Source organism: Vipera ursinii, assembly GCF_947247035.1.
Source record: "Vipera ursinii genome assembly, chromosome: 2".
NCBI classification, from domain to species: domain Eukaryota; kingdom Metazoa; phylum Chordata; class Lepidosauria; order Squamata; family Viperidae; genus Vipera; species Vipera ursinii.
In genome coordinates this window covers 270,107,170-270,125,258 of record NC_139513.1, presented here as the reverse complement: position 1 = coordinate 270,125,258, position 18,089 = coordinate 270,107,170, and the positions used below count along the sequence as shown (strand labels likewise).

Below are 18,089 nucleotides of genomic sequence, written 5' to 3'. Positions count from 1 at the left end.
CGAGGTTTATTATAGCATGATAAACAGGAATTTGGGGATATGAAAAGATGTTTACAATATTGATGGAGAAAACGAGGATGAAATGAGTGTGAACTTCCACGAAGTAACAATGGGATGATAAGTGGGCTTTCTTCTCTGCTCTTGTTGTTCCTGCAGTTGGTTATTCAGCAAACTTGTCCCCTTTGGGGAATGACAGGAAGAATTGCTTCAGGACTGCACAGACATGTTTACATAATTCACTGAGAATTCAATCGGAGCTGAACACATATATATTTATTTATTTATTTATTTATTTATTTATTTATTTATTTATTTATTAAATTTTTATACCGCCCTTCTCCCGAAAGACTCAGGGCGGTGTACAGGGCAATAAATATTAAAATACGAAATACAAAAGATAAAAACATTAAATAATTATGCCCAATATAATACATATGATGGCAGTAGTTAGCTATTGATGTTGTGTGGGATTCTTTTGAACCTGTGGGTTCAAAGAAATGAATTAGAGTCCTCTGTAAAATAATAGAATTATAATTAGAATAGAATAGAATAGAATAGAATAGAATAGAATAGAATAGAATTCTTTATTGGCCAAGTATGATTGGACACACAAGGAATTTGTCTTCGGTGCATAGGCTCTCAGTGTACATAAAAGCTATAAGTGATAAATCATAATAAATCATATAGTATAAAAGCCATGGGTCATTTTTAAGATGCCAGAGAAAAAAATAATATACTGAATGATTAATGCTGCTTCAAGAGGCAGGTAGTACCAGCCATTTTGCAGGAGGCAGCTGTGCACCCTTGATTCAGATGTTCTAGGCAACTTCCAGTTGATCTCCATCCTTCTTTTAGAGTAGGTTACTAAAAAGATGGGGGACAGGGATTCAGCTACTGAAGACTTTGAAAGAAAAAGCTATATCTACATAAAATTCAGTCATACTTCAATCCTGCAGATGAAACTGAAATGGTACTTGTCATCCTGTATAATACTCGTTAGAGTGATGTCATTATAATTATGTTTTCTTATTATGCTTATGTGGATTTATTATGTATTTTTATTATTTTGGTTTCATGGTATTTTTATGATGTGTTTTTTTTCCAATGAGCCACCCAGAGTCTACAACTGAACTTGTATACACTATAATGCCAAAGAAATGAACACAGGCACTTTCATGGCTCAAGCTCACTTCATCAGATGCATGGAGTAAATTAGAGCTTTCTTAAGTAAATATGGTGATGGGAATTGGGAATGACAGGAGAAAAAAGGCTGGTGAGAGTCTCTTCAGCTTTCCAAACAACCCTGGCCATTCCTTTGTAGATCTGACCACTTAATACAGGCATGTCAAACTCGTAATGTCATGTGACTTTTCCCCCATTGCCGGCAGTGGGGAGGGCGCAGTTTTGTCGTGATGCATCCGGCCCGCGGGCCGGCAGTTTGACATGCCTGACTTAATATATATGGGAAGAGTTCTGCAAGAAAAGTCAGGAGAACAGAATTAATTTTGGTTAAAGAGCATATTCATCATGAGAAAAGCAGGGCTAGATGAATCAAAAGTTGGAATTAAGATTGCCGGGAGAAATAGCAACAACCTAAGATATGCAGATGATACCACTCTAATGGCAGAAAGTGAAGAGGAACTAAAGAGCCTCTTGTTGCAGCTGAAGAAGGAGAGTGCAAAAGTTGGGTTGAAACTTAAATTAAGAAAACCAAGATCATGGCATCCGGCCCTCTCAATTCCTGGCAAAGAAATGGGGAAGAAATGGAGGTAGTGACAGATTTTATTTTCTTGGGCTCCATGATCACTGCAGATGGGGACTGCAGCCAAGAAATTAAAAGATGCTTGCTCCTGGGGAGGAAAGCCATGGCAAATCTAGACAGCACACTAAAAAGCAGAGACATCATCCTGTCAACAAAAGTGTGTATAGTCAAGGCTATGGTTTTCCCAGTTGCAATGTATGGCTGTGAAATCTGGACCATAAGAAAGGCTGAGCGCCAAAGAATTGAGGCCTTTGAACTATGGTGCTGGAGAAGACTCCTGCGAGTCCTTTGGACTGCAATGCAATCAAACCAATCAGTCCTAGAAGAGATCAACCCTGACTGCTCTTTAGAAGACCAGATCCTGAAGTGGAAACTCAAATACTTTGGCCACCTAACGAGAAGGAAGGACTCACTGGAGAAGAGCCTAATGCTGGGAAAGATTGAGGGCAATAGAAGAAGGGGACGACAGAGAATGAGGTGGCTGGATGGAGTCACTGAAGCAGTAGGCGTGAGCTTAAACGGACTCCAGAAGATGGTAGAGGACAGGAAGGCCTGGAGGAACATTGTCCATGGGGTCGCGATGGGTTGGACATGACTTCGCAACTAACAACAACAAAGAGCATATTTCAGAGATAAAGAGCGTATTTCAGAGATTGCAATAGTAATGTCAGCCTTTCCTTTTCTTCCAAAATGACATGTAGTAAACACTGGGAATATTTCACTGGGGAAAAAATCCAGGAAGCTCATACAGTATTCTGCATTCAACATTGGCAGAGAAGCTTTATAAAGATATTTTAAAAAGTGATAATCAGTCTGTGTAGTGTTTTTGATTCCACTAAGATTTTGTATGGTAGTTACACGAATTTTAAATATGTAGAATATATTGAAGTTGTTGGTGTGTTCTTTTTTTTTTGCAGTCGAGTGAAATGCCCAAACTAACTGAACAATTAGCAGGTCCTCTTCGTCAAATGCAGGTAAATGTTTTTCAGTTTGTTTCACGCATAAGTTGATCTAACACAGGAAGCTTTTGTGTAGAATAAAATGTATTACATAATTCAGATTGAAATCTTAAATGTAAATTGGTAAGTGTATTTTTCTAATGAGAAAAATGCATCTGTTTACTTTAGAAGCCTATATAATTTGTCTGCTTTTTTGTTTTGCAATTTTATTATATTACAATTACAATAATATGAGCATTTGATATCACTTAATTGTAAATCTATCAGCGTAATTTAAAATTGTTTTGATGTTGAATATGATTGGATAACCCCAGGAATTTACCCCAGGAATGCTCTACATTTGAAATGTTGAGAGCTGTCATAATATGGCTGACATGGACTGGGTGGATATATTTAGTTACATTCATTGGTAAGGATACCCTATGTTATGCCTTCCAATGTGTTCCTTGAATTCATTTTTATTTTCTAGAGTGTCCAGAAACATTTTTGAAAATAAAGATAATGCTAGAAATTGGCATTTCGCTTTAAAAATGTAAGTGGAGTAAGGAACATGGCAGGAACAGGAACTATAGTATCTACAGTCTGATTGATGCCTCATGGAGTATCATTTGGGAATCCCAATTTTATCCTATTAATGTGAGCTCTGCTTTAATGTGTTGTGCATTCCAGGAAGCCAACATACACATTTTCCACTATGAAGCAGAAGCTCTATTTAAACAAAGTAGTTATATTCAAATAATTACTTTATTTAAAACGTAAAAGAAATCTGTAAGACATGAATTTTATCTCTCCTTCAACAATAGAAACTAAACAGTGATTGATATATGGGCTTTTGTTGATTTAAATAAAATGTTTTATTTTCCTTTTTAAGGAATGTGCAAAAAGAATTGCCAAAGTTTCAGCAGAAGCTAAATTGGAAGTTGATGAGGAAAACTATCTCAGTTTGTTCAGACCAAACCTGATGGATGTGGTATACACGTGGGCCAATGGTGCTACATTTGCTCATATATGTAAAATGACAGATGTCTTCGAAGGTATGTGCTTATTTTGATGCTGAAGTTAAAGAATCAAATGCCTTAGGTTGTAAGTAGTTGTGGCTGTATTCTTTTTCACATTGATAATTATAAGAAAGGAAGAATTTCCAACAAAGGATAAGAGAACATGGCATTGTGGCCTAAAAAATGATAAATTATTCTGCCTATTTTTTCCAGTTCCTTTACGAGGAAGAAATTGGCTTTCACAAACATTGAAAAACACCAAATTAGTTTCTCTTTTCTCATTTCCATTATAAATTTTCATGAGACCACCCTATGTATTATCACATTTGTACTTAAATACACCCAGCAAACCATAGTTTTCGGGTAGGGGAAGAGGGAGAATTGAAGTTTTTACACTGAACTTAAGCGTATGTACTGCAGACATATTTGGTTTTAAATCTTTTTTTTAATTGTGAATTGGTTTAAGTGCTCACTGGAGAAGCGGAATGTAAATTGAATGAATAAATAAACAAACTGCCCTATTGGCCATTTAGTTTTTAAAATCTTGATTGTATAAAAACTATTTTTTTACTTTCCCCCACCCCCTTCCCAAGCATTAGCAATCACTGCAAATATTGAATGCATTGTTTGTTGTGGCAACAGTTGCTTTGAAACCAAGTTGCAGCCAGAGTAAATGTCAAAGGGTTTCTTTGCAAAAATAACTGGCAATCCAAAGGGCTTTGCGGGGTATTAACACAGTGGTGGACAAATGCTATGTATTTGGTAAATGTGATTAAGAAAGAAGTTCTCTGAGTGTGGATTGAAATTTGATGTGACCAGGAACAGAAGATTTTCTTCCTTTCTTGTACATGTGCTTGTTTGTGACCCCTTTTCCCAGGTTGACAGTTGTTGTTTTTGTAGTGAGTCTTTGCTTTGCTCACAAACAAGAGTAGCTATAACATCTTAATTTTTGAGAATGAGATTATTTCCTTAAAATATTAAGGGACCCCAAAGTTTCTGTAAATTCGAAAGATCTTGTGAGCTGTTTAAATCGTTATTCCAAGGGAAAAAAATTATGTTTCTTATAATGAGATTGTTAGCATCTACAACCTCTTTATAAATCAGGAAAAAGCGAGATTAGATATAAGTAAATCTTCCATTCTGTCCATCCCCCACCCACCACTATGCCATTCATTGAGAGACAAGGATCCCAGGGGAGAAGAATAAAAGAGGCCTGAAGTTACTTTTGTTAGGTATGCATTTTATTGATTGCAGTGAAGCAGGCAGGCAGTTTTGTGAACAGTTGCATTTATAAATGCTATATAAAAGTGTCCTCTTTTGTTCCCTATGCGATAAAATTTTTTCCAGTAAGCAAATTTGTTATTTTTAAATGGGAGACCAGAACTGCACAACGGGCTAGATTTGTTGAAGTTCAACAACTGGGCAGAGTGGGATGATTAAATTCTGTTAAGCTGCCCACAAAAGCAATTTCCATTGTTAAGGTAGAAAGTTATGTAAAACATAAACAAGGCACTGAGGATAGCAGCTTAACTTTTTTTTTTGTCAAATCCCATTAAAATTGCAAATATTTATTTCCAGATATCAGATAAGCAAACAAAAATGCTTCCAAACATGAGCAGTAATACTGAAAGGCATTTTTCTGTCACAGCAAAGTACACTGAATTAAAGTTTTAATGACACATTGTCAGTTTGGAGAGAAAATACAAGCGGCAGGTTCAGTGAGCACGTGCTCACTGAATATCTTGGCAAAAGGAATTCATTTGGTGCCTGATTTGATGTAATACTTGCTCTATGATATGACCACAAGGAAGATTCCTCGATGTCAACATATTCTTTATAGTTTTTTCATATCAAACCTTGTCAGCAGGAATTATTTCTTTCTTGAAATAATAAGTTTGCTCAAAGTTCTGAAGAGGTCAGTGTTCCAAGCTCTTGTGGCTCAGATTTGTTTCTTTTTGATAACTGACTCCATATGACTTTTTAAAAGAGTTGCTGGATTTTTAATCAAGCAATCACACTTAATCTTTCAAATTGATGAAATTGTTCATTACAGGCCTCATTTCTTCAAATTCTCATCAATAGCAAAAAAAAAATTATCCCCTGCCTTAATCTATACCCACTTAGGCTACTTTTACAGTTCCAGCTCACAGGTTTTCCAGAATGTTTAAAACAAGACATTTCATCAGGTGTCATTGCAGAATATAAAAATATACAGGAGAGAGATAGGTAGATTCTGGATTCCCTTTTTAAAATTATCTGCATTCACAATAAATTTGTGACATATGCTAAGGCTGAAATATAATACATGAAATATTTCCCAAAGCACAGAATGAGAGAGGGAGGACTGACTTGGAATGCCCCAAAGACCACAAAGCCCCCATATTAAGCATGAATTTCAGGGATGGTTAGCCAAAGCCCATCATACATAAAGGAAATACTCCTGTGGATTTCAGAGCCATTTTTAAACTTTGTTACACTCCTTCTCTGCTTCTGATAAAGAGAATTGAATGAATGAGCTTGATTTTATGAACAGCTCCACACAAAAAAACCCACAATAGAGGCAACAGTCCTATTCTATTTACTTCATAGAAAGGGCCCCATTACTTTGCAGAAAATGATTAACACGAATATCTATCTACCTATTTTTATCTATGTATATTTCCTCATTCAGGTAGCATAATTCGATGTATGAGGAGGCTAGAAGAATTGCTTAGACAGATGTGCCAAGCAGCAAAGGCCATTGGAAATACAGAACTGGAAAACAAATTTGCAGAAGGTTTGTATGTACAATATTATATAAATATGTGCACCTTAAAATGTAGAATATATTTACAAGCAGTTTAAAATTGCTTGGCTGTAAGCCAAAGTATTCCATTTGAACTGAACATGCCTATTATAATCTGCTGTTGTTGAATTTGAAAGGGGGAGGGGAGAGGTTATCTAGGAGTCTGCTAATGTTTCCATAACAATCAAAATAGTTGTACAATATCTTGACGTGGAAATTGGGAGAAAATAAGATATTTTGAAAATTCAGGCCTGGACTTTAGTTTCCTTTTACTAGATCTTATTATCATGAGCAAGTAAGTAGTATGTGACTACAATTATGTCATTGACATTGGATATACTCTTTTTTTTAATTCTCAACAGGAATTACAAAAATCAAGAGAGACATTGTGTTTGCTGCAAGTCTTTATCTATAAGAAGAATGTGTGGTGTCTGAACAGCCTTCATTCTGCAGCAGTTACTCTAAAAAAGAGCCACTAAAATTACCAGTGCTTCCTCTTCCAAGCAAGACAGATTCTTATTTTGAATGTATTTCATTGCTGTTTGTAATAAGTATTACATATTATTTTAATTAAAAAAATAGTCAGGATACTGTGTTATAAAGCATAAGCTTGAACCAATAGAAATTTAAGGTTTTTAAATACATTGTTGTTAACTATATACATGTAAAGTGAGCACTTAAGAGGTATAGCAGCAGCAGTCCCTTCAAAAGGCATTTATTTCTTTTTTTACATAGACCAGAAATAATTGTGAAATTTTCCTGTTAAATAGGAGATTTCGCAGGATAATAGCTCTTGAACATATCACGGCTGGTGATTACTGCCATAGTGATTTCCATTGGTAGGTGTCTCATGTAGAGTTGTATGTGAATCTTCTTCCTCCTTCTGTTTAAATGTACGGCCTCTCTCTTTGAAGAAATCTGAGACATATACAACCTGTAGGGACACAATAATTGTGTCAGCAGATAGAACAGTACTTACACTGTTGTTAACTATCCTTCTGTACACATCAGCCACTGGGTATACTCAAACTGGAAGGCTTTCTCTAGAAGTGATGGCTGACACTCAACGATTTACAGAGCAAATAGGGAGGAAAAAATTGATACGTGGGATAGTGAAATCTGGTAAAAGGCTGCTTTGTTCTCCAGTATTGACAAATGCAAATGCAAACTTCATGTCATCTTTTTCCCATTGCAGTTAACCTATGACACATGGAACTGGCAGTTTAAATATATGAAAGCCCCTTTGCGATTTATTTCAGTTTGGGGGGGGGGGGAAACCCAGAAAAGGTTAAATCAAATTAGCTTGTTTGAAAATGGAAATGATCAAAAAAATGTTGCAGACTTACGATAAGGGTTGCTACCAGTGCTCCCTGGATAAGTCCAGTCAACACGTCGCTCCAGTGATGTTTGTAATCAGAAACACGGGAGAGGCCCACATAAATGGATGCAGCAATAAGTCCAAACTGGACCGTAGGACGCAAAAGTCTTGCCCAGTCACCTTTCATTCTGGCCTGGAGATAAAGCTGAAACCCAAAAGGCACACTTTCAGCAAGATCTGTCAAAAGTTAAACATTTTTTTGTAGAAAATACAATCACCTAATGGATAGTAATGGATGTAGTACTGGCATCGCAGAAGGCAGATAGATCACCTTGCTAAGATAAGTGTAAAGACAACTTGAGCGCTGTTTCTTCATATTCAGTATTGTGCTTAATATTTTTACAGACATCCTTTCTATCAGCCTGTGTATATATAGATATATATATATGTGTGTGTGTGTGTATAAAGTGTTGCCCATTTTTAAATTCAAAGTGGTACGGTTTCAGTAATAAGTTACAAATGTCATGGTTGTCTTTTCTGAATAAGGAAATAGTCAATGCCACAATCATTTGACAGTCGCTGTGAAAAACATCTTGCCAAGTATTCTGAGGTGTCTAATAGTTATCTTAGTTACAGTATGGGAATATTAATCACAAAATAATGACCAGTAGCAGTAATGACCAGAACCAGAGATGGCATTTTCCTAAAGGCGCTTCCACCTTTTTTCAGGATGGTCACAAAAGTGCTCCTTCTTACCGAGCAATATTCACTGTGGCCTAGAATTGACCTTTCAGACTGTAGTTCCTTAATATCCATCAAGGAGGAGCACAAAAATATTGGCAAGTAATTTATTCACATACACTATAACTATTCAACAAATAATTATATGGTGTCCTGGGCATGGCCACGAAAAATACTAACAGAGGCAAACCATTGTGTAGTCACACATGCTATGAACTGAACGGCAAATTGCATGTGTGCTTCCAAAGATAAATATGAAAAGCTGCCTTCCTTGCTAGAAACATTAGATCTATCTGAATGAATACACATACACAGGTTTCTGAAACTAGTGATTACATCACCCTTTTGGTACTCATCTGTGTCATTCTGCTATAAAAAGACTGAAGTTTAATGCTACTGGTATATGTAGCCATTTTTAAATAACCAGGTAAGTTTTTCACAGATTGAAACTTTTACTTGGTCTGGCTTTCTTAAATGTTTGTATGATTGAAGTTTAAGACATTCTGCAGACATATTCTTCAGAGATGAATGCAGGAGTTTTGACACTAAGGCAGGTATGAAGTTCAACAGCAAAATTGCATAGTGGTGTTCCAAACCAAACAGTTTTCTCTAGACCTTTTTTGTGACTCTAACCGTTACACTAATGTAAACCATTTATTTCCAATGAGAACTAGAGCCAGGAGTAATTCTGATGGTCTAAAAAAAGCAGGCTGGCATTCATCCTTTTTTCCAGTTTAGGAATTCCAACAAAGACATTGAAAAATGCTTTACTTGGCTAACATGGTTTCCACACACAAGCAATTGCTATAGTTGGCAGAGCGACATTACACATGTAGGAGGGAAGGTGGTATATGTGGTTATGAGTGGGAGAAAAGGTGGAACCTTAAGACAGTCATTTAGAAACTTGTGGTTCAAACACAAAACCGGTTGAGTGCCTGGGATCTAGGTGGTAACTGGTAGGATTTCATCCTACTTGCCAATATGTCAAAATTGAATGAGTGATTAAAATGTGGTGTTTGAACCTCCCTGAAGTAGAAATGGTTGCATAAAGCAGGACTCTGAACAACTGAGATGGCAAAACAGGAAACGTGGCTTTAATGTTTATTCATGGATTTTATTTCCATATGTTAGGGCACTAAGTTGCTCAGGGTTTTGCCAGGCTCCAGGCAGAAATAAAGGAGAAACAGCATTTGCTGCACTATCTCTCTTCAGATGTTAAAAGAAAGTGATTAATGAGGAAATAAATTCTAAATACATTTACAACTGAGGCAAATTAAGTGATATGGGATTCTTCTAAGGTTGGAAGGGGTTGGGTCCAGCATATCTGTGATTTTTCAGGGCACATCTCTTTCTGGGTCTATCATGAAAGCCCCGAAGCCTGAAAGTATGGCAAGAGGTAGGATGACCATAGAGTTCCTCTGAGATCAGATCTCGATAAACTCATCCTAAAGCTTCAAAGTGTCTTTTTTAACATTTACACAAGATATTGTATTAAAACTGGAAAGATTCTGTACTCTTTCCTTTATCTGCAATAAGTAATTTGCAATCATATTCATGTTACCACCAAGTTTCACATCTTTCAGAAGCTGTTAATTGAATTCCATTAGGTGTTTCAAGGTGGAAATTATTGCAAGTTTAGGTAGCTAATGATTTAATACATTAGAATCTTTTAAAATTGGAGTGGCATATAAATTGGATAAATAATACACTGAGGTGAGCCAAGACTTATATTTCATTTTCTCCAGCAATTGGGATGTTTCCAATGGCTTTTTCATGAACATTGTGCAAAGCTTTTGGGTTATGCCAATTGCAGGGGAGAAGCAGGAGTACCAAGGGTTAAATGGTTACAGCAGAGTGGGAGTTTGAAAATTGCTGGTCATGGAGACATCAGTGCCAAGGCATTTCTAAGCTTGCTGGCCCTGAGCAAAAGGATGGAGGCAAATGACTTGTTTATAAATTTACAACCGAACCATTTTTCTACCCTATTCCAAAAATGGTTATGTTATATTATATTATATTACATGTTGCATTTACAGGCTACATTTAAAAGTTCTTTTATTAATTTAAAATGACCTCTGTTAGGTCATGAACACCCATAGGTTACATCAAGATATGTTTAGGCAAGTTAGGTAACCTTTACCCATAATTAAACATACAATCTTTTCTACAAATATATTAAGTATATATTTGTAGAAAAGATTGTATGTTTAATTCCTGGTTTTTTGATCCAAGACATTTTCATTGGAAGTTGAAATGCAGCCCTTATTCCACTACATTCCCTTTTCAAAAAGTACTATAGATCCATTTAATATATTTCCAAGAAAAGAAACATTTGCCTTCTAAGGTTAAATATCACAGCCAGCAAACTTAAAAGGGTTTTTGGAACCACCATTAAATAGTTGTAGAAGATCTGACAAAAAATGAGTAATATGTAATTATTTCTAGTCATTTTCTCCAGTTCTTCATTCACAGACTACGCAATCCTCTGGATGTAAATACAGAGCTGCCTCAACAGGTCAAGACTGATTTTAAAAAAAAATGGGGGCGGGAGGGGAGATTCTTCTTAGTGCTTGGTTATGGTGTGCTCCACCACAGCAAAATTTTCCACTACAGTGCTGATCTTGCTAAGGGTCTCCACGGAATTATACTCTGCAATAAGATCTCACACAATCTTGACTTAAGAGCTTATAAGATGCAGGCCACGCATTATTTTTGTTTTAATATCTACAAAGAACTACTGAACGAAAGAATAGAGGAGGGGGTGTATGTCTGCAGGAGTCAGACTTCAAACAAAGGCTGTGAGATAATCAGATAATTTTTAAGAATTAAACTGCATTGTAGCTTCAAGTCTCTTTTTTGTCATATACACTAAAAATAAATCAGATGCTTGCAGATCATGTTTAAAGCCAAGACCATAGAAAATGGGGGATTTTAACTCTGAGGTGATCATCTAATTCATAGCCCTGTCTTGTACAGTGACACCTACGATTAATAATTCTGCTGAATACAAGCCATGCTGAAACAGAGGGATGGTGCATAAGAATTTACTGATAGTTTAGTTACAGTTCTGTAGTTTTATGTATTATGTTATATAGAATTGCTAAAGATCTCTCTCTCTAATTATAAGGGCAAGCAGAGGAAAAAGATACTGATGTTCATAACAGATCATTATCACCCAGGGAAGCCATTTAATGAAGTGGGCCCCCAAATGGTAAAAAGGTTGCCCAGGCCACATTTTAGAAGTCACCTAAAAGAACACTTTGAATCCTAGTCCTGGTTTTGCTTTACAGGGTTAAATTCTATTCATGTTTTTGTTGGTGTGTGTTTATAATCCTCAATGTAATGAAAGCAGCAGAGAGGAAAAGGATCCAAACATAACAACACTTGGTCTGAACAAGAAAAATTTAGATCACCAATCCCTTCTTTAAATTTCTTCGTTGTTTTTTTTCCTGTTCTTGACGTGCTAAGACACACCCCTTTATTTCTATAGGCTCATGTATGGACTTTGTTGAATGTTTGCAAATCTCATACCCTATTATTTGAAAATATTTAAACAAACATCCTTGGTGGAGCAGTGGGCTAATGCCTCCTTAAGTAACACCAGCTGCCTGCAATTAGTGCAGGTTCGCATCCCACCAGGCTCAAGGTTGACTCAGCCTTCCATCCTTCCGAGGTAGGTAAAATGAGGACCCAGATTGTTGGGGGCAATTAAGCTGACTTTGTAATAATGCCGCTTGGGGGGAAGTGAAAGCCCTAATAAGCAGGCATATACATAGAATGAAGGCTACTGCTAAGCTTGTAAGCCGCCCTGAGTCTTCGGAGAAGGGCAGGATATAAATGGAATTAAAATAAAAAAAATTGGAGGCAGCACCAAAAAAGGGTCAACTGATTTGGTCAATAAACACAAAGAGGTTGTATTTTGGTTCAAAGGTAGGCAAATGATTGAACTAACTCCACCTTAAAATTTCTTGGGGACATTTAAATCCAGTCAGCTAGCTCATTTTGCAGAGCTAGTCTGTCAAGCAAAAGATGACAAGTAAGTGGCTGAAATAGCCTCTCCACTGCCAAGGTCTGCACAGAACATACCTCTAACTTAGCCTATAATGGCCAAACTATGCCTACTGCTGTTGCCTTAATCAATAGGCCCTCCTGCTGCAGGCTCTCCTAGGATACTAGACACCAGGGATAACATTTAAATATGGTGCTTTCCTACACATGGAAATTTGCAAGCCTCAGCCGATTCAAAAACTGTTCCCCACTAGTTCTGAAGAGATGCACTAGTCAGGACTCAATGTTTCCTTAATCTGTAATAAATGTACCCACAGTTTCTTTGAAGTGGCTATACATTGGTATTTTTAATTATTAAGAGTAGGAAAACTGTTATCAAACAACATTTTACCCAGAGATGAGGAGAATTTTTTCCATTGTTTTTCAGGTCACAAAGCCCTTTAAAGAGGGAGGAGTATTGTGCAGAGATCAGTTTAGCTAACAACATCATAGTAGGTCGTCTCTTCAAGAGTTCAAGAGAAAAGAAGTTAACAGCATATGCTATTCATAAAAAGGAAGATGTGATAAGATGGACTTTTAAAGCATTGTGTGAAAACCCCAAACTATTTTATAACAGAAAGCAGAGTTACCTAGCAAAATACTCACTTAGTTATCATTGAATCTTATCAAGATGACAAACATACTATCTTGTGAGGTTATCTGAGATTGCATTGAGGTCAGGCTCCTCTGTGTTGTGAGCGCCATCATTCTTGCCCTACTTGGGGCACAGCGGTCAAGGAGGTAACAGGAGACTAGATCTAGGTAATGTTTATTGTCTCTTTGGAAGAGGAATTTTGCCATTTCCCTTGAAGGAAGCCATGATATGTATCCTCAATGAGTGATTCTTTGACCCAACCATTCTGGAGAAATTATAACTTGTATCCAACCTCTCATTACAAGGAAAGTTTGTTTAGAAGTTGGTGTGGAGGATTATATATACCTGAGTTTCTTCATCGAGGATGGATGTGAGTATAGAAAAAAAATAGCACACAGTCAGATATATGCAGTTTTTTCAAGTATTTTTCCACATAAGGAAACCCTAGTTTAAATAGATCACATACAAAAGCCAAAACGTCAAATCTGTAACATTGACACATATGTCATACATTTCTCATAGATGGGCTTTATGCCAATAAGCAGAATATATCCACAACCGACAATGAATTTGATACATTTTAAGTAATAATAAATGGTCATTACACATGTTCCAAGCACTTAAAATACAGCTAACACATGTCTGCTAAGTAATAATCATTGCCACACAGACACATTACAGAAGAGATAAAAGCTCTGCATTTCACTAAGGGCCAAAAAGACATGGATAAGATTGTATCTATAGCTTTCCCCCTCCCCCATGCACTTAAAAGCAGTTGGACTCGGTTTTCTTCAAGACAGCAGCAGTTGGGGGGGGCTTTTGTTCTTGCCTTGGAACAACACCACCACCCTGAAAAAAAACAGCTAAAATTCTTCCCCCACAATTTGTTAACAACACCCTTCATATGGCTAAAAAAAACTTCATCACCACTACAAGGCAGCAAGAGATACTCATTTGCTGCTGATTGTCGAGAATATCACAGCCCAAAGCTGGTGGCCCCACATCTTTGGAAACCAAAATTCATGGGGAGCAGAAAAGGGCACACCCTCCTTTTACATGCCCCTCCCCCTTATATTGTCTTTAAACTGGAGAAGCTTAAGAATTTTAACAGCTACTTTATAATCAGGAAGGAATGACTACTTTTTTATGACTCTCAAAACTTTGGGTTGAGACCAACCCAAAATGTATTAACCATTGATTTAAAAGTAAAAAAGGAAGATCAACCATAAAACACAAGCTAAAGAATATTACAAATATTATTGCCGCTGTTGTTACCACTGTAACCTGTGTCTCTAGGTTAAAGAAGTACAGTATTATTGTCTATAACTAAAGCATAAATTTAAAAATTTAAAATAGAAATAGGTTATAATAAAACATGATAGTGTCATCTAGCTACTATATATGAATATATTTAGTAACGGTCAAAAGCTCAGCACTGTTATACTCAATAAAATAGTGCCAACCATTATGAGAGTAGAATTCCCTCCATAACTCTAGTCTTTCTCCACTGACGAAACTTGGTCTCAATGTACTGTATCATACCAGGAGACCTATTAATGATAGCCACCTTCCTGCCATAGTTGTCACTTGCACTGATGATTGGTTATTTACAGACAAATCCTCGATAGGCCTTGCCATGGCAGCTACAGACTTCAGAGATGCCAAGCCTCTCACCCCAAGAATCCCAGCAATGCATGCACAACCTCTGCTGATCCACTAAGGCACAACACTATTCAGTTTGCATCTTGCCACTGCCGCTGTTCTTGTTGACCCCACATTTGGAATCTTGTTGAATGTGAGCAAGTCTCTGCTGGAGGGAAGTTCTCGGTTTTGCGTGGATTGGCGACTCCGGAGATGACGGAGGGGGAGGAGGCGGGGGTGAGCCTGGCCTCATCCGGTGAGCTTGATGCAAAAACATCTACAATCTCTTCAAACTTGTGCTTTCATCTCAATTCCAATATCACAAATATAAAGAAGTCATTTCTGCTGAGAAAAAAAAGGCAAGGACCCGTCTTTGAAGACAGTGCTCAATAAGGTAGTCCATGAAATAATTCTCTTAAATAGCCTCCTCAATAAATTGGAAGAGGAGTATCATCATCAGAGGAGACTACAGAAAAAACTCAAGGAGCTGCAGGAGTCGGTCGAGAGGGACTATTTGGAAACCCAGCATTTTGCAGAAAATATGCCGATTTACCTTCCCCAAGCCACACAAGGCAGTTCGATAAGCACAACTCTGAAGGAGAAGGAACCGTGCAAGGCCGAAGAGAATAAATCCTCAAAGAAGTCAGCCAAAGTCTCCAAGTGCATCAGAGAAGCCCCCTTCATAACGGCAGAGGAGTTTGAGAACATTCCCTCATACATGAAAGGCCGATTCACACTCAGCCAAGTGAACATGGTCGTTGCCAAGATCGACAAAGCCATTGCTACCAAATACAGCATCCTGCGCCAGCCGGTGAAAACCATGGTGAACGCAACCAGGAATCTCTACTACCGATTCCAGGAAGAAGAAACCGAAGACACAAAAGGTGAATATTTTATTGTGGAGGCTGATATTGAAGAGTTCACCCAGATGAAGGTTGAGAAACGTTTTCACAGAATGCTGACTATCTTGCGACATTGCCACCGAGTGCAGGAAATCCGAGGATCCCGGCTTGTCCGCTATGCCATCTGCTAAAAATTATTGGTCACTCTTGTGGACGTTTGGTTTTGACCATGCTGCATCTTTGTTTTGCTTTCTTCCTGCCATTATTATTAGAAAAGACGGGTTTTGTTGGCATTACTAACATGTTTGTTATGGGACAAAGATTTTAGGTTTGTGCAGTGATTGAGACAGCGAACCAATAAATAAACATTTGGAATCTTCCATGATCACCACTTCCTCAGTTTTATAATCCTTCAACCAACAACCAACCATACATCCTCTCTGCTGTCCTGATATGCATCTTCTAATCTCACTTTCATTTCCTCTAGCATTTCTAGTTCCACTCAGTAGGACTTTCACTTAAATGTCCTTTCCACTACAATCACTTTATAATCATCACCATCATCATCATCTCAAGCAGAACTAAAAGCAATGGATAGGAAGACCAGAAAAATAATGACAATGAATCATGCCCTTCATCCACGCAGTGGCATTGACAGACTCTATCTACCAAAGCAAATAGGTGGACGTTGAATGTTGCAAGTACATAAGATGGTTGAAAAAGAAAAAATGGCTTTGGAAGAATATCTGAAGGACAATGATGAAGATGCACTGAAATTAGTATATCAGGAAGGCTTACTGACTACTGGAGAGACCAAACTGGCCTACAAGGAAGACCAAATGAAGAACAGAATAAAGGCATGGGAAGACAAAGCACTACATGGCCAGTACATTAAAAAAATAGCTGGGAAAGCAGATAATAACAAGACCTGGCAATGGCTAAGAGCAGGAAAGTTGAAGAAAGAGACCAAGGGACTAATTCTGACTGCAGAAGACCAAGCCTTAAGGACAAATGCATACAAAGTCAAAATTGAGAAGACAGCAAGTGCCCCCTATGCAAAGAAGCTGAGGAAACAGTGGACCACCTGGTAAGCTGCTGCAAGAAGATCGCACAGACTGACTACAAGCAGCAGCATGACAAAGTAACAACAATGGTACATTGGAAGATCTGCAAGAAATATCATTTGCCTGTAAGTAAGAACTGGTGGGATCATAAAATAGAGAAAGTGATAGAAAATGATAAAGTTAAACTGCTCTGGGACTTCAGAATTGGGCATTCTGATAATTTCTGAATTTATGTAAATTACTAGATAACAAATTTAAAGACAGCATAACATGAATTTCATTTTATAAGAAGTAAAAGATAACATTTCTTGGAGTCCAGCTTGATTCCTGGTGACTTAATGGACACAGCCATGGGGTTTTCTTTAAACTACACAGAAGTGCTTTGCCAATGTCTTTTTCTGGACCGTTTCCTCTCTATTGCACAGTCTACTGTGCTAGGAGTCCTTGGAAGTCTTCTATCCAAAGACTAAGCAGTCTCACCATACTTAATTTCTGAGCCCAAGGGCTGAAATGCAGTAACAGACCTCTGCAAGGTGACTTTATTCCTTGTGGCTGCATCACTGCGGCCTTCTTAGGAGCCATATGGAAGCAATTTGCCATTGCTTTCTTCCCAATCTAGCCTGCATCCCTGGGATATCCTATAGGTCTTGCCATAAGTATTAACCAAACCCTCTTCTACTTACCGTATATACTTGAGTATAAGCCGAATTTTTCAGCCCACTTTTTGGGCTGAAAAATTCCACTTCGGCTTATACTCCAGTCAACAAAAAAACTTACTGAGGACTTGTGCGCGGCCGAGGCTTTGGAGCTTCCGGGATCGCGCTCACCTCTCCCAAGCCACCGCCGTCCGGAGACCTGCCGAAGTTTGGGGAGGTTTGGGGAGGTGCGTGCGCACCTCCCCAAAAGTCCCCAAACGAAGCCGGGTCTCCGTTCCTCTGCGCCCTGCCTGCCTGCTTCTTTCCACAGCGGAAAGAAGCAGGGAGGCAGGGGGCGGAGGAACGGAGACCCGGCGACGTTTGGGGAGGTTTGGGCGCCTCTCCAAATATCCCCAAACGTCGCCGGGTCTCCGTTCCTCTGTGCCCTGCCTGCCTGCTTCTTTCCACAGCAGAAAGAAGCAGGGAGGCAGGGGGCGGAGGAACGGAGACCCGGCGACGTTTGGGGAGGTTTGGGCGCCTCTCCAAATATCCCCAAACGTCGCCGGGTCTCCGTTCCTCTGTGCCCTGCCTGCCTGCTTCTTTCCACAGCAGAAAGAAGCAGGGAGGCAGGGGGCGGAGGAACGGAGACCCGGCGACGTTTGGGGAGGTTTGGGCGCCTCTCCAAATATCCCCAAACGTCGC

General features: G+C 38.3%; 3 protein-coding genes across 11 annotated transcripts in view; 2 read left to right on the top strand and 1 right to left on the bottom strand.

Moving 5' to 3' along the window:
- MTREX (Mtr4 exosome RNA helicase) overlaps positions 1–7,090 on the top strand; it is a gene marked incomplete at its 3' end in the record, with an annotated part of 41,262 nt that extends 34,172 nt beyond the window's left edge. For 2 of the 5 annotated variants that reach the window (XM_083355530.1, XM_083355533.1), the window contains 3 exons: positions 2,680–2,736; positions 3,593–3,755; positions 6,391–6,563. In XM_083355530.1, the coding sequence (XP_083211656.1) occupies positions 2,680–2,736; positions 3,593–3,755; positions 6,391–6,563 (393 nt within the window). Of the gene's footprint in view, positions 1–156; positions 267–2,679; positions 2,737–3,592; positions 3,756–6,390; positions 6,564–6,866 lie in introns of those variants that run through there. The other 3 variants (XM_083355531.1, XR_014491596.1, XM_083355532.1) reach the window with 3 other exon arrangements.
- PLPP1 (phospholipid phosphatase 1) overlaps positions 5,550–18,089 on the bottom strand; it is a 90,824-nt gene continuing 78,284 nt past the window's right edge. For all 5 annotated transcript variants that reach the window (XM_083355542.1, XM_083355543.1, XM_083355546.1 and 2 more), the window contains 2 exons: positions 7,851–8,027; positions 5,550–7,438 (listed from right to left, as the gene is read on the bottom strand). In XM_083355542.1, coding sequence (XP_083211668.1) covers positions 7,307–7,438; positions 7,851–8,027 — 309 coding nt within the window. In that variant the 3' untranslated portion in view covers positions 5,550–7,306. The remainder of the gene's footprint in view (positions 7,439–7,850; positions 8,028–18,089) is intronic.
- Positions 12,415–16,143, top strand: LOC310636069 (SKA complex subunit 1-like). Its single transcript, XM_083355547.1, is given in 2 exon segments — positions 12,415–15,209; positions 15,211–16,143. Coding segments are annotated over 2 exon segments (819 nt in total). The 5' UTR covers positions 12,415–15,059; the 3' UTR covers positions 15,880–16,143.